The sequence below is a fragment of the Apostichopus japonicus genome, chromosome 8, assembly GCF_037975245.1.
Source record: "Apostichopus japonicus isolate 1M-3 chromosome 8, ASM3797524v1, whole genome shotgun sequence".
In the NCBI taxonomy this organism is placed as follows: domain Eukaryota; kingdom Metazoa; phylum Echinodermata; class Holothuroidea; order Aspidochirotida; family Stichopodidae; genus Apostichopus; species Apostichopus japonicus.
In genome coordinates, this window is record NC_092568.1 from 36,140,463 (window position 1) to 36,157,677 (window position 17,215).

The 17,215-nt window shown below is 34.7% G+C and overlaps 1 protein-coding gene across 2 annotated transcripts in view; it reads left to right on the forward strand.

Annotated features, from left to right (window-relative positions):
- The window catches only part of LOC139971866 (muscarinic acetylcholine receptor M1-like), a 40,626-nt gene extending 23,677 nt beyond the window's left edge, over positions 1-16,949 (forward strand). For both annotated transcript variants that reach the window (XM_071978650.1, XM_071978651.1), the window contains one exon: positions 13,691-16,949. In XM_071978650.1, the coding sequence (XP_071834751.1) occupies positions 13,691-15,460 (1,770 nt within the window). In that variant the 3' untranslated portion in view covers positions 15,461-16,949. The remainder of the gene's footprint in view (positions 1-13,690) is intronic.
- The last annotated feature ends 266 nt before the right edge of the window (positions 16,950-17,215 follow it).

Genomic DNA, 17,215 nt, shown 5'->3' on the forward strand with positions numbered 1-17,215 from the left:
TTCCGGGATATTTAGTCAAAACGATTTCTATCATATAAGCTTAATATTTGTTTTTGTTTTCTCTTTGAAATTGTAATTTGAGATATGTTTTGTAATAAATATATAACAGATCCTCATTGGCGAGATATCCAGTGTCTAATTAATCCAATACAGAATATTATTTTGTGTCCCACAAATTTTACGTCTTTCTATCGAATGAATATTCATTTGCAGACTATTTGAGGCATTTGTCCCTATTTTTGTGGCCTTTTTGTCTGGTGCGAGCCTGGTTCATTAAAGTAAATTCTACGTCGTGGTGGTGGTTGGGGGGGGGGGGGGTAGGGGGTCTTTGATTTTCTTTAAAGGATCATACTTTACGCAGAGTTTTATTCGTGATATGTCACAGTCCAAGAAAAATGTAAGAAAAAGATCATTACTAGTAAAAAGTTTTTATAAATATCCAGTATTTAAGATAATCTCCTTTAAAGTAAGACGCTAAATCTTTGGGATGCTTCATTAAGGTTAAATTGAAGATGATCTCGACGTTTCGGTGAAGGCATTAATATGAATATTAATCCATTGTTTTATCAATTTTAATATCTATACAATAGCAATGTTCCTTATTAACATCAACACAGCATCCTTGGATGACATTCAACATGATTTGTCATTGACAAAATGTCGCGAATCGTAAACATGTTATATGATACTATTAAAGTTGTTGTTTACCTTATGACGTGTTGTGTGTCATGATGTTAACAGAGGAACTGATCTAATGGGGCTGCGTGTTCATGAGCCCGTAAAATGTTTAAAAGGCTCATTTCTCAAATATAATTAAAGTGGTACATGAATACAAACGTGGCCGATAGCATGTGTTTACGGTGTACAACATATGAACATGAATTGTATGCCTAAAGGCACATTATGCCTAAAGGCATCATTTGCTTAGGAAGAGAACGTCAACAATTTTGTGACAAACTGAACGCGAAATTCACAGATGGCGAGTATGTTATATGTAATTCATTAATTGATTGATTTATTGATTTTATCTTCATTAGTCATTAGTAGAGGGCAGTAAAACTATAAATTAAAAGACGTAAAACATAACGTCTATGACACGAGACATGTTTATAAAAATTAAGTAATGTAAAAACAAACCCTATACCGTTGAAGAGGGGGTGCGGTTGGGGGAGGGGGATATTGTCGATGAGAACTGAAATAAGCCACCCCCTTTATACGTTGGTACATACTATTCTGTGTAATAATTTGAATGAAGCGTCATTTATACGGCAGTTTTCTGTACAGTATTTACAATGTCACTATTATAATGTTACTTGTGTAACCAATGTTTAATGTGTCTTGCCTTTTTCCTAAACGAGACAAATAGATGATAATAACCCAGAGTTGGGTAAATTCCCTTTTGTCGGAAAAGAAAGTAAGATAGGAATGTTCCTTAATTGCTTTGTAACAAATGAAATTTAGGATTACAAAGTGAGTGGTCATTAGATCTGGTACAACCATGTTGTAAAAATGGAGATTGCTCAGACAATGCGTGTTGTTTGCCAAGGGTTTTAAATTGTAACCAGTACTTTGTGCTTTAATTAGTCATAAATCTGCCGATGGGTACATTAAACATAGGAAACATGAAGGACCAACCAATTCGCATCACTGAATAATGGACTAATGAACAAACTAAATCATTTGGCCGGGGTAGAGGGGGGGGGAGTGAATAATACATTACTTATGTGACCTTGGATTACACATAGAATTATCTATACCGTATTGTTTATTAAACACAACAAAATGCACCCGACATTTAGAGCATGCAGGCAATCGATTGTATCCATCGCAATTGTTCCCCCTTCAGATTGGAGTCTATCACAAATATCTTTTAAGTATTATACATTGGTTTCAGAGACACAACGAAAATTACGATCTAATTGCCAAAAATGGTAGCTATTAAAACTGAGCAGATTAGATTTAATACCTGTTAACTCGCATTATGCAGTATTGGGCATTGCTCCCTATAACCTAACGCTAGCCTAAGTATACACTATATATAAGCCGGGTACGACATGTTGTAGTGCACTGCTAACACTAAAGAGTTTAACATTCGCACCTCATCAGGCCCGATAAGAGTTAGGTCCGGACCCCCATTTTTTACCTTACGTCTTTCTTTTTTTTGATAATATAAAATACATTATTCTTTTATCCCATATCTCCCCGGTCATCCTAACTGACCCCTGACCCTGGGTTGTAACATCTTCTGACCCCCTCCCCTTCCCTCGTCATGTATGCACCCCATTACAACAAAGACATGAGAAGGTGTAAAATCCTCCATTGTTCATATGATGTTCACTTGGATACGAAGTTCGTCTCACATACCATTTGAACGCCTTTTCAAAGACGCCTACAAAGTGGCAAAAGTGTTAGCCTATACGCTCATATAAACCGTGGAGTTATGGGGAAAAGTGTTAGCCTATACGCTCATATAAATGGTGTAGTTATGGCGCAAAAGTGTTAGCCTACGCTCATATAAACCGTGGAGTTATGGGGCAAAAGTGTTAGCCTACGCTCATATAAACCGTGGAGTTATGTGGGAAAGTGTTAGCATACGCTCATATAAACCGTGGAGTTATGCATGGGCAAAAGTGTTAGCCTACGCTCATATAAACCGTATAGAGTTATGGGGGGAAAGAGTTAGCCTACGCTCATATAAACCGTGGAGTTATGCATGGGCAAAAGTGTTAGCCCACGCTCATATAAACCGTAGAGTTATGGGGAGTCGTGATACACATGTAATCTAATCTTATATCATGATGGTTTCGTAACTTCGAGGGATATTTTAAATGGAAAATTTCAAAACTATGCGAACTAAATTCATTCTTAATATTTACGATTCATTAATCGATGATGAACAAAATCCGTTCTTTCAATTAAATTAAAGGCTGTTTTCGTTACCTCAACTTGAATATAAATATATGTATGTATGTATATATATATATATATATATATATATATATATATATATATATATATATATATATATATATATATATATATATATATATATGTATATATATATATATATGTATATATATATATATATATATATATATATATATATATATATATATATTTATATATATTTATATATATATATATGTATATATATATATATATATATATTATAATAGATATTTGGGAAACTCTACCACAATTTACAGTTAGTCTGCACGCAATAACATTCTCACATGACTTAGATTTATACTGCTTATTGTTTATGAAATCAGTATTATTTATTAAAATATGGTAAAATTCATCTCCCAAAAGTAATTGCTTAAGGCCTTTTACGTGAAGCAGGTATTGAGAATCTTAGATCAACCGTAGGAAAACAGATTAATTTCCTGGCTTTCGATTTAATTGCGCGACACTCGTTGAGTATACAGCCTCTATTTATGTTCAAAGGGATATAAAACTTTGAATTATCGTTGTCTAAATTAATAAAACTGAACCAAAACTAAACTGAAAATAATATTTAAAAAAAAATAGCATTCTAAGATTAAATCATTTTTATTGCCCATTTTAATCTTCTTGTTTGTTTTGTGGCAAAGGAATGGGAAGGACGATATTGTTTTTGTATGTTATATTTACTTATTTCTATCATGACTATTATTTTTATTATGGCTTTGTGTTTTGTTCAGGGAGGGGGGTGAAAACCAAACTTTTTTTAAGTTTCTTCCTGGACCGCGTTATGACTTCATGCATGCCATTGAAAATATATATAATATTGTGGATGTCATTCCCATTTGATTAAGCTTTATTGACCTGTTAAATGTTTGCTGTGATACCGCAACTAAAAGTAAGCAACCCATCAGTTTTATGCTCCTATATATATCTGCGTGGCTGCAAACACAATACGACTCCTTTAAAATGTAAGGGGTGTGTTCCGAACCCTCGATGACCACTTGTCGACAAACCCAGCTGAATCCATTGTGAGTTATAAACCCGAAAAATGATCTAAAAGCGTAATGTTTTTTGTTTGTTCCTGAACTGTTTTTAGTGAAACTTATAATATATGACTTGAAGATAACCTTAAAGCATCTCGGGTCCGTTGCGTCCACGTTACTGATACCACTCGCACTTGTGTGGAAGTACCTACAACAACTGGCCCCGTCCTTCCCCCACAACCCCCTCCATCCTATTGCTCTACACACTTTAGCCATGCAACCATACATATATGTCTATGTCTACAGTTTTGTGCTTGATAAGAAAGGAGGATTTGCCACTTTTCAGCGTGAATCGAACACAGTTGAACATTTTGAAAGTAAGACGGGAGAAAATGTGGGGAGGGGGATTTTGTCCAAACAAATTTAAATGAAATTCTGGTCAGTATTCAGAAATGGTGGACTTATTTGTTCCTTTTTCTTATCATAACTTATGCTCGAAAAAATTTAAATACCCAAGTCCGTTGAGTAAAATATGTACAATATGGCGACAAAATAAAACCATCCTTAATTGACCTTCAAATTCTTTCCGCAACATTTAAATGCCCACTTTTACACTGAAGTATAGTATCACGTCTTAGGTTATATATAATACAGTCAAACGGTACCAATGCATTGCGACTTACTTGTAGTACAATCTTCGATTGTTTGTGCCAGTGAATATTGCCAGACGAGAAAATTAAGCAGTTTTCCACTTGCGAAGTAACTATAATAATTATAATGATGTAATTTTGGAATAATCGCTTCTTAATTCAGACTCGATTTCTTACGAAAGCACAAGCTTGCGTGATACAGATACTGTATTAAAATACAAGGCTCTATTTACAAGACTTTATCTATAGAAGGTTACCCCGTTATGTAGGTTAATTGCCATTCATTGTCTAGCAAATAACTCCCACATTTTCATTCTCTTGTGCAGACTACAAATGCATGCGTATTGGATGTTAGAAAATGTTGTATAAGGCAGTCGTTATGTATTCTGAACAATTTATTCCAGATCTATATACAGTCTAAAATACTTCATTTTTCGTCTTTCTGTTTTAACCTCCAGATTTCTTTCTTATATTTCTCAATTATGTTCATCATCGATTTAAAACAATCATATTACAAGGTACCATAATCCACAAGCATGTAAGCAAAAACTGTGTAGAAGTTGTAAGGAATATTGCCCGTCGATATTTTTCTCCTTTCGTAATCTTCTTGTATATATATATATATATATATATATATATATATATATATATATATATATATATATATACTTTTCTACTATTATTTCTATCCAACACGTGGAACATTTCATCATGCGTATATATATATATATATATGCAAGGGCGTAGGAACCGGGGGGCTGGGGGGCGCCAGCCCCCCAGTGAAAAATATGGGGGGCGGAAGTATCATTCCGCCCCCCGCTCCGCAAGTCAGAAAACCCCTTTTTCATTTCCAAATGAGAAAAAAATCTCATTTGGAGCACCAAATTGCATTTAAGGCCAGGTGAAAATGCAAAATTCTTTACAAAATGGAGTGGGAGTTAAAGTGTGCTATATTGCACCAAATTGCATTTGAGGCCACATGGAAATGCAAAAAAATTCCAAATATATATATATATATATATATATATATATATATATATATATATATATATATATATATATATATATGTATATATATGTGTATATATATATATATAGGGATTTATTGTATAGCAAGTGGTATGACAGTAATATAGTAATGGTGTGTTATTCTTTATTGAATTACTATATATATATATATATATATATATATATATATATATATATATATTGATGCTGTAACACTGCAAAATTGTCGTACATATATAACAGGCTTATGTTATATTACTCGTATTACTGTAAATATCTATCGAACATCTGTTGTACAACTAACGGTACACACTAAATAATAGGGTGTACTCAGTCCGGTATTTTTTGATTAGACAGCAGGCACCTGATAATTGACAAAAAAAACACAGCAATACTTGTTAACGTCTATCATTGAATAGTCATATATTGCTACCAAAAGAACAGTACTATTCCTAATATATGTTGTTTATTTAAGTGACCATGCGAACCAAGAAAACTGGTGTGCACCAATAGGCACGATACGTGTTCATATACGCCTACGTTATTATTATGTGGCAGAGATTTAACGTTTGTGTTCAAAAATGTGCGAACCGACGGAAAAATGAAGCCACTTTTACTTACAAGATAATTGAAAAATTTAATCCGCTAACTATGGAAACTTTAAGGTGCCATTGAAATGTTAAGCATTCATTTTCTTCAAAGTATATGGAATTGTTGATTTACGGTATATTTCAACAAAATGCCGAAATGTGTTTGTTCGTTACCATTAAAATTTACACAAATCTTTTTTCTTTTCTTTTAACTAGAAGACGAATTACTCAATTATCACCGTACTTAATTCAACAATTTCTGCAATATGTAGTTTAATTCGCTCATCATAAAGAACATTTTCATTTTCAAATTCTTAATAGAAAATTGAATAGTCAATATAACAGTTTGTCGCAAAATGGTGAATTACACACATTATACAAAACAAGTAAAAACATTTAATGAAATGACGAACTACTCACTCGATTTTACATTTTGTTGCAAATTTATCAATTTATTACTTTTATTTTATTCGATAATCATTTTGGTGTAAATTTGTCCAAATGATTACGTTCCACAAGATCCATAGTCGCGGGAAATTGTTCCACTATTCACTTTAGGTTAGATGAAATTATCATTTTGCGGCCAAATCTTCAAAGTTTAAATTTGACAAAATATGAATGGAAAAAAAGTCATTTTCAAATGAAATGACGAGTTGATCAATTTGGTTCAAATTGTTAACATATTTACTGAACGTGCAATCATTTCTATTGATAAATGTTAAAATATTTGCAGAGAAATTTTGAAATTTAACGGCTCCTTCCAGAATTAGCGCTATGGGCCACTTTTCATCTTAACAAAGCACAGCTGTTAACTCAAGGGAATAATGTCATGAACTTTTAAAAAGGGGTAGAAATTGCAAAGAGCAAATTAAAACTGTATATTGAGTTTAAATGGTTGCTACATCTATAAGATTGCCTACAAGTGTCTCCAAACCCGAACTTTTCTCAAGGTTTTTCGGTTAAGGAAATATGTTCAGATATCCCTAGAAATCCATAATGGATCAATTTCCCTGTAAATCACCAGAAACAGTAAAACAGCAATTGAAATAGATTAATATAGTCTATTATTAAAATTAGATACCTGGATTACATTGTAGTGTTTCTGTTATGTATCGCGATGCTATTTGTGATGTCAGCCGTATGCCTGTGTATATTTACCCACGCACCTGGCTTTGATCTTGTGGACATAACCTTAGTGTCGATAGGTTGTCCGCATATACAAGGAGAGTCCCGGGGTTCGAAATACCGGTGAAGGCTTGAATTTTCTTCATTATTCTGTTTTTTCCGACTCATTACCGTTTCATATTTATAAATATGTATGTATATATATATATATATATATATGTATATATATATATGTATATATATAATATATATATGTATATGTATATATATATATATATATATATATATATATAATTTATATGATAATCTTAGCTTGTATAATGACTATGCACACACCGTAATAGCATGAAGTTGGTTCATCTTTATTTAATATCATGTTGTATGCCCATATGTGTTCACAATGCTGCTACTGTTTTTCCCTAAAGAACCTATTCATTGTTTCTCGTCCGACTACTCTGGTACTCTTTTTATACCACGACTACGTAAACAAATTTGGGCCGAAGCGTTGGAACTCAGTTACGCGCACTATCCACGTGATCGATAAAACATTGATAGCTTAAAAGGTCATCTAAAGCACAGGTTCTTTTCAAGGGGGGTTGAATTTTATAAGAAGGATAAATATGTTAGTTTCTGTCTTGTTCGAATATTTAATTGTTTCTCACCCCCCCCCCCCCCACCACCTGTGCATGTGTACATATCTATGTCTTCTCGGAATATATGGAAGGTGGGCTATACAAATACGTTATCCTATCGATATATCTATCTGTTAATATGCAAATAATGCTAATTGAATATATCGGCAAATAAAAGTCGATATTCAAGCAGTAAATTGCATTCTATTAGCATTAAATGACATCATGCAAGGTAACCTTGCATAAATTGACAATAGTCAGTAGCATATTTAAAAAGTATAATTTTTCATAAGGTAAGTCTTTACAAACGGGGGGAAGTTACTGGCTAGAAAATCTATAGAAAATGATTTATATCGTGATGTATTTTGTAGTGTACAAACCCTGTAACTATAATGTGAGTAACAAATCCGGTGCCAGCGTAAACAACTAACTCACAAGATATAACTACAAAGTGATGTAGTTATATGCACAGTCAATGGAACAACACATTTTGCCCAGTATAACTACAATGCGAAATAGTTTGATATGCATAATCAATGTAACAATACATTCTGTTCCATTACAACTACAATGTGGAATAGTTTGATATACATAATCCTTGTTACAACACATTCTGCCCCAGTATAACTACAATGTGAAATAGTTTGATATGCATAATCAATGTAACAACACATTCTGTGCCACTAAAACTACAACTTACGGTGGTTTGATATACATAATCAATGTAACAACATATTCTGTGCCACTAAAACTACAACTTACGGTAGTTTGATATACATAATCAATGTCAGGAATAAATTCTTTGCCAGAAGAATAACTACTTCAGGTTTAACAGACATAGTATACCAGCATATTTACAACTACAACGATTAATGTTTACAGTTTAATTAGCGTGACAACTAATTATTAAAAAAAAAAACGTCTTTCACATCTTCACACGGCAAAGTCAAACACTCCATCATATGACTCAAAACTATAGAACGTAAAGCGTGAGAAAAATCAACGCAATTAAGCCTACATTATTTCTTTTTTTTCACCTCGAGACATCTCTTTGTTTTAGTAGTGGGTAGATAATTAGCGTGTTTGATCAGACAATTGCCTTTGTCTAATAATTATGACTAATTCTTCATTCGTTTTACGTCACTTCACGAGATTATAAGCCTGTTGCTATAGCGTTCGTTCAAACTTCGACGGTTATGTGTCCCCTTGAAATATTCAGAAAGGAAAAAATGCATATTCCCATATTATCACGATGACATTATATATGTTGTGGTGGGAAAGATGAAAAGGGTAACTTTAAGGCATTTGTAAAGCCCGAACGATTTCTGTAAAGTTGAATTCAGTGCAATGACTTTATCAGTAATGTTTCGCCTTTTTTATCACACGGTCTCCTATATACGCTACCCTTGTACTGTTTGCATTTAACGGCCAACGCTTAATTACTCCATCAGCAAATAATCATTTGGAAGAGGTTGGCTCGTCAATATTGACAATAACATTAGCGACCGCGACTGTACTGAAACCTTCTAGGCGTATACAATGCATCATCGGAATTCAATTTGTGGATTGCATTTAAATTGTCCATTTTCTGCTTAAAGACCTGATAATTTAGTTCGTTTGGTGGTAATATACGCAGATTCAAGTCTTCCTTGTCACGTCAGCCAGCTCTGTAATGTTGAATTATTTTAGAAAATACACTGACGTGCTGGTTTTTGGCTAACATCGAGGTAATCGAATAATCATAATGGAAGCATACTGTTTTCATCCGCAGAACTGAGGTAAAAATACACGTTTCATATTTATATGTATATATCTATAAATATATATATATATATATTTGTGTATATATATATATATTTGTGTATATATATATATATATATATATATATATATAAATAAATAAATATATATATATACATATATATATATATATATATATATATATATATTTATATATATATATATATATATATATTACATTTAAACATTTTTAATGGTGATGATGTATTAAATCTATTTGTGAATGTGTACATGTTCGTAGACCAAACATTAATTAAAAAGTAGGACAGGTAACACGTGTAATGAATATTCTTTGAGATACCAAAATTGAGGTATAGGCCGACTTGATCAGTTACAAGTCAGATTAATTGGTCTGAAAATAAACAGATCAACTGAATACGTTCCCTTACTGAAATCACATTTCCCAACTTTGACCTGTTCACTCAAGTAACTAATCAGTGCTACGTAATAACGATCAGGCCTGACAAGAGAGGTCAGGGGTACAGTCCCAGGGCCCGGGGCCCGGGGGGCATCTATAGGAGTTCCGGGAAACTATGGAATAAATAGATATGTATTATCATGTTCATGTATATATCAAGAATTTCACAAGCATGCAGGTCACTGTATGATAGCTGTCCCAGGGGCATGACTTGGCTCTTGGCATACAATTTCTTGGCTGACGATAATAGGTGTTAGATAAGTCACTGACAGTATACCAACCCCCCGCCCCCCCCCCCCCCGCCTGACTCTTATCATGCATATACTAAAGTATAGGCTACACTCTGACGTAGACTAAGCCCTTAACTGAAGATTGATGTTGAAGTGCTAAATGTGACCGACTTTCTTAGAAGAATAAACAGCTGATAAGGATCTTCACTTATTTATAATGATTTATTTATGTATGTTAATATCGTGATGGTATAACCTTGGTATAACAGTGCAGCGCCACATAAGGCTAAGAAAAAAACACATTTCGATGAATTTTAGAACATGGATGCCTAATACTGAACACAAGCAATTTATGTTTATGATTCAACTGTGGGTTTTTTATCTCTGCTTGTTTTTTTATATGTTTTTTTAATTATTTTTCTTTTCAGCTTTTTTTGTATTTTCATTTTGCATCATTAAGAAGAAGTGTTCCCTATATTTTGACTTGAATAAAGAAAATTGTTCAAAGCTCAAATTACTAACATAAGAGTCGTTACATACAAAATGCATTGCATAACACATCGCATGTTAAATTGACCATTTTTGCATAATCATTGTTGTCAACCGAGCAGGCATACGATATAGCATACGATAAGACATATACGATTCATAGACGTACACAACAGTAACCGCTATAGCTTAGTTCTATACTTGCTTCCGAAGGTTATGTAAACCTCTGTTGAAGGTTTTAGTTATGACCTTCTTATATCCCAAGAGAATTTTCATGTAATGTGAATTTTTAATTCTATTTTATATCATCTTCGTTTTTGCGTGTTTTTTTCTTTCTTTTTGGGTTTACTTTCATGTTCAGATAATGAAATGATGGTAAGCAAGGATAGTTGAGCTATATGAGAGCTTTTGCATCTAGTAAGATGCCATAAATAATCTGTTCAACATGAAAACATACGCCAGATTTATGTTATTTTATTTCATTTATTTATTTATTTTAAAGAATGACAATTGTGAAAAGTGAGTTCACATTTTTTGGGTTAGCTTAAAATGTACAGACAGAAAGTCTCCATGGATATCTAATGGGCCTATGTTTAGTTTTATCTTGAATTTTTTTTTTCACCAACCTTGAAGTGAGACTGTACTCGTATCCTCGCATAGTTACCTGTACTCGGTATTTTTACTCGTGGATTTTGTACTCAGGCACTCGCATTGTTTTGAAAATCTAGTTCAAATAAATACGATAGTACAAGAAAAGGTACTCATTCTCGCACTTACTGTCTTGTACTCGTTTCCATACTCCTACCAATGGAATGCTAATTGTACCCTTACTCATATCGGTGTACTCTTACTACTAGCCTGTTCTTCATATGTGATGTTATTTATATCATATAACAGCAGTGATATAGTTGAGCTGCGCCCATGTTGTTTAATCTAGCAAACTGTCATCTCCTCAATTTAAATTTGCACATTTGTTAGTAATTCCCGCAATAGCCTTGTTTTTTCTACGATGTGAATGACCACGTTGATAGCTCTTCTACAACCCCCCCCCCCCCAAAAAAAAAAAACAGAACTTAGTTTACTCTTGTCAAGATTCCGTGACTTCATGCTTGTTTAGTTTATGTCAATATCACAGTCTTGCTAACTGCCACCTGTAACACCCTGCTCATAATACCGTATAAAGAAAATATAACTATTATTTCTAAGAAAAGAACAACTCAAGGTAAACAACTTGAACATTAAACTGCGGTCATTATATGATCGCAACAGAAGATGATATATGCTATCAGTGTTTCCACGTGTTCCTTTAATTCCATCATGTCGTTGATGAATTCTATAAAATCAATATGGCGACAGTTCAAACTTTAATCAGGTCCTTGACATTTGCCTGCCGCCGCACACAGCATGTAGGCCGATAAACACGAAGTATGCTTACCAGCGGTCTAGTGGGGGAAAGGGCTGCTATATACCATGTGTTAACTGTTTGTCACACTCGAACATTTCATATAGGCTAACTTCTGTATAAGTATTAGTATTATTATTATGTATGATACAGCGAAAGTGACTCGGAAAGAGAACCGAAGGGTGATGAGTTAATCCGTTTTGGTCTTTATAAGACTTGAAATGGTTTAAAGAACAGTCACCCGAAAGGGGAAACATTTGTTTAAATTTACATACATTAGCAACACTTTAGACTCGTATACTTGTGAGTATCGATTACACCTATCTGTATTTGATTCCTTTCCCCCACCCCCCCTTCCACCTCTCCTTCGGGTGGAGGGGTGACCAGTTTTCCTGTATCCATAATCCCAAAGCGACAAGGGAAATATTTGTTTTGCATAAAAGGAATTTCTTTCACATATCGTGAAAAGGTTCAACGGGGATTTGTTTTTTTTTTTTTGGGGGGGGGTCTTTCCAATAAAACTTCCCACAACTGAGATTCTTACTGCATGGAGTTTAAATTGCTTAAGATCTAATTTATGCGATAAATTTTCACAATTTCTCTTCTGTTAGTTCATTTAAAAAACAGCTGAAAGGTAATATTACTACAAATACAAAGAGAACAAGCAAATGAGCCTGAGGTATCACCAAGTTTCATTGTCTTATGGCAGTAGTATATCTGTTAAGCCCCCCCCCCTCCCCCACACACACCCATCCCCTGAAGAAACGTGCTACATGTTCTGTACTTAATTTTAAAGCTGTTTACGTGTTTTGTTTAATATATGTATTGAAAAACAGGGCAATGTTTGATTGATTCTGTGTTGACAATTTGATGGTTAGGTTTTACAATTTTGATGATGGAAGATTTTTTTCTTTTCCTTGCTGTATTGAATATATAACGAATTTTTCTGTTCTTGCCTGAGTTTGTTTATTTTATCTTTCTAATATTAACTCGAAATGGAACCTTATCAGAGGCGATATGGCCCATTACTACAACCAACCAGATTTCACATTTCTTTACAACTCACAACAAAAAATGCTCTAAAATATGATAAAAATTTGTATAATTCTCTGAGCAACTGGAGAAATCCTAAGACTGGGAATCTAAAAGTGTTAATTGTCAGAGCTGATAGAATGAAGTGTTGATACGTCGAGGGCCCTATTCTGAAAACAGTTGCAACTTGTTACAACGTACTTAATCAACAATATATACCCTACCTCTTCTTTCACCTGGTGGGATGTAACTTGTACAAATAATCAATGAAAATATAACTGCATGGAAAAACTCAAAGGAGTTTTCCATACATTTATTGGTACATACCGTACATTATATTATATTTTATTTATTTATTTATTTATTTTGAATTTATTTCTTGCAGGCCGAGATGTCGAATAATCTTTCGGATACCTGGCCGGCGATCACCTTGGATACTGCAACTGAACCGACGTATCAGTTTGGGACCGATTTCTTATCAACGGGGGCACCGGAGGCCAAGTTCTCTTGGACTACGGTACAAGTCCCCCTAATCATCATGGGTTTTGTCGTCTCAGTATTCACAGTAACGGCCAACATAATGGTCTGGATTTCATTCTACTTGGAGAAACAGTTGCAAACCGTCAGTAATTATTTCTTATTAAGTTTAGCAACCGCAGACGTTATCATTGGCGTTATCTCCATGCCTTTGTTTACTACGTACATGCTATATCAATGGCCGTTTGGAGCACTCCTCTGCGACCTTTGGTTATGTGTTGATTATTGTGCGAGTAACGCTTCAGTCATGAATTTATGCATCATATGCTTCGACAGATATTTTTCTATTAAGCGACCTTTGACCTATCGTGCCAAGCGGACTCCACGGCGCGCAAAGATAATGATTTCTCTCGCTTGGACCGTTTCACTTGTGATATGGATACCTTTAGTCTTTGCTTGGCAACCATTTATTAAACGGAATGTGCCTGCTAATCAATGCTACGTGCAAATAATATTTGAAAATGTCCCTATCAGCACTGCTAGTATAGCCATAGCATTTTACTTGCCTGTGATTCTAATGTGTACTCTATATTATAAAATTTGGCGGGAAACGGAGAAGAGATCACTCGATCTCGAAAAACTGCAAGCAGGTAATAGTAGTCAATCTGCTGAGAGATTCATGTCATACGGTGATACCGCGAAACGTCGAAAATGCTTCCAATGCCCATGTATGATAGGAGATGATGGAGACGAAGATGGTGAGAATAGTAGTGATCTCGTCCCTCCACATTCTCCAACTTATTCCAAAGCAGAATCTAAAAACATTACCGCAAAGTTGACGTCAAGTCAGAGCTCATCGTCGACCCCTAATGAATCTGGTACACCGAGACTTCATAACGGCGCAGCAACATTATTAAATAATGATTCCAACCACAGTGGGAAATCGTTTGCTACTTCTCTTTATACCATTTTAATCAAACTACCTGACGAGTCCGCAGAGGAGAGTACAGACTGTAATAAAGCCGCCATGCCGAAGATAACTATGTTAGAGGAAACCCCTTCCGAGGAATGCTCTCTGGTCCAAGAGCAATCGCAAACTCGCCTCGATCCACCAAAAAGTTTGACTTTACCGCACAATTTCAGAGCCAGGAAAGACGTAACCCATCAACCTTCACCTCCCATGTCGCGGAGTGGTTCCACGAATAGTGTCTCGAGAAGTCCGACGCGTCAGTCTGCGTTAACTATCAGTACCGTCTCCATGGTGAACAGAATGGCGCATAGGGCCAAAGTGAACGCGGTTAAGAAACGGAAATCCGCCATCATCAGAGAAAAGAAAGCCGCTAGGACATTGTGTGCTATCCTATTGGCTTTTATCCTCACGTGGACTCCGTACAGCGTCCTCATTTTACTCTCAGTAATATTTCCTTCCTTGTACGAGTATCAAGTGGTTAAGATTCTTTTCGACGTGGGCTATTGGATGTGTTACCTTAACAGTACTATCAACCCCATTTGCTATGCACTCTGCAACGTGTCTTTCCGGAAAACATTTAAAAGGATATTGACTTGTCGATGGAGGAAAAGACCGCCAACTTCACGAAATGCATCAACGCGGACACTTCGAACGGGTTCTAGTCGATGGGGGGCAAGCAGATATTCAGCACCGAGTGCGCAAACGTAAACATAAATTATTTTAATTCATCAATTTACTATACGTATTATTATTTTTTTTCCTGTGTTTATTTCATTTTATTTTACCTTTAGGGGGAAGGGGATGGTTAACGTCTATTCTTTTTCCTAAGTTTGCTGGCATCAATTCCTTCTTTCATTTTTTTAGGAAAATATTCCCTTAGCCTTGAGTATGTTAAATACAATGGCAGAACAATGGATTATTGTTAAAACAAGTTAAGCATGAATTTAATTGGGAGGGGAAAAGGTATTAATGAATATCCACACTTATCCGTGAAATTTTACTTTTGTTTTTCTCTTTCTTAATATTTCTTACACTTTATTTCTAGATATTGCCGACTCAATGAAAATACTGAAATAGAAACTAAAATTTGTACTTTGGTTTCAAATTGTCACATTTTACACCAGAGTTTAAATATATAAAATTAATGATGTAGAGTACTAATTATGCATATATGACAAAGTTAAATCTAAAAATAAATCTAAATTATGCAAATTCTTCCTTTTGGGGGAAGGTGATGGTGGATGGTGGATATAGATTTGGTATAGTCGTAAATTGTTTGTAAGCAAGCCATCAAGAGCGCATGCGCTAAACAACAAAACAAACCTATACCGTTACCAATAGTTTTACGAGGCTGTGTTAACTTTCCCACAAAATTGAAACTGGAAATAAAAAATATTAAAAATCAAATAGAATCTGATGTTAAGTAGGGTGGGTTAACATGAAGTCCTTAAAAATTAAGTGTTAAATTTTATAGTCAAACGACCTCTGATATGTCACTTAAAGTTCATATTGACCTCTGACACGAATGGGTTTATAACCTATAATTCACAAACAGCATAAAGACAACGTGCTCCAACCAAGCTTCAAAGGTAACTTACATTGCATTTCTTATTAAAGTGATTCTTTCCATAAGGGGACAATATATTATTCGTTTTGTAAATCACCGGTAACAACAATGTTAGCAACATGGAAAAGTCAGTTGCGCTGTTCGAAATAAATATTAAATTAATAGCCCTCAATTAAGGAATATTGCTTAGCCTTGCAATGCTTTCAGTGCGGGTACACACAGGTCTACATCGTTAGTTGCGTATGACAACTATTATATGACACTCTAATGAATAATCAGACAGTTATATTTACGACGCTTAAGCGATCACGAATGTGGGAGAAGCCTGCAAAAGGCTTCCCAATACAACATTTTAACTCAAATATGGAATCTCTTCAATTTAGACAGTCATTTCAGATGGGCAAATCGTAGATTGCTCTTGGATGGAAAAAACCCCACCTTACCATGACCCGGCCGGGTATCGAACCCAGAACCTCCCGATTGCTAAGCCACATTGCTTCAAACGCCACCGCCTTTATCCACTCGGCCACAGCACCGGTTCACTCTGACTTGTGTCAATTATGTTTCAATATTACCAAGTGATTAACTTAAAATTACCAACAGATGCACCAATTGGGTTGGGCGGGGGGGGGGGGGAGGGCGAAGCATGGTGTAATAGTTCCTATATTGGAAAAGGGTCAAACGTTTAAACATTTCAACTTTGAAATTCGCGAATAGTTGCTTTCATAAGATTGATACATGGAAGTCAGGTAGTGTCGAATCCTGTGTGTTTAAATTTGCCGTTTCTTTCCTTGGTAACTGATAGGAAATATACAAAAAAAAAACAAGGAAACCTTTATTATCTAATGTTTTTTCATCAAGGACAGGAATAAAAAGGTTTCCATCATTTTCTAACA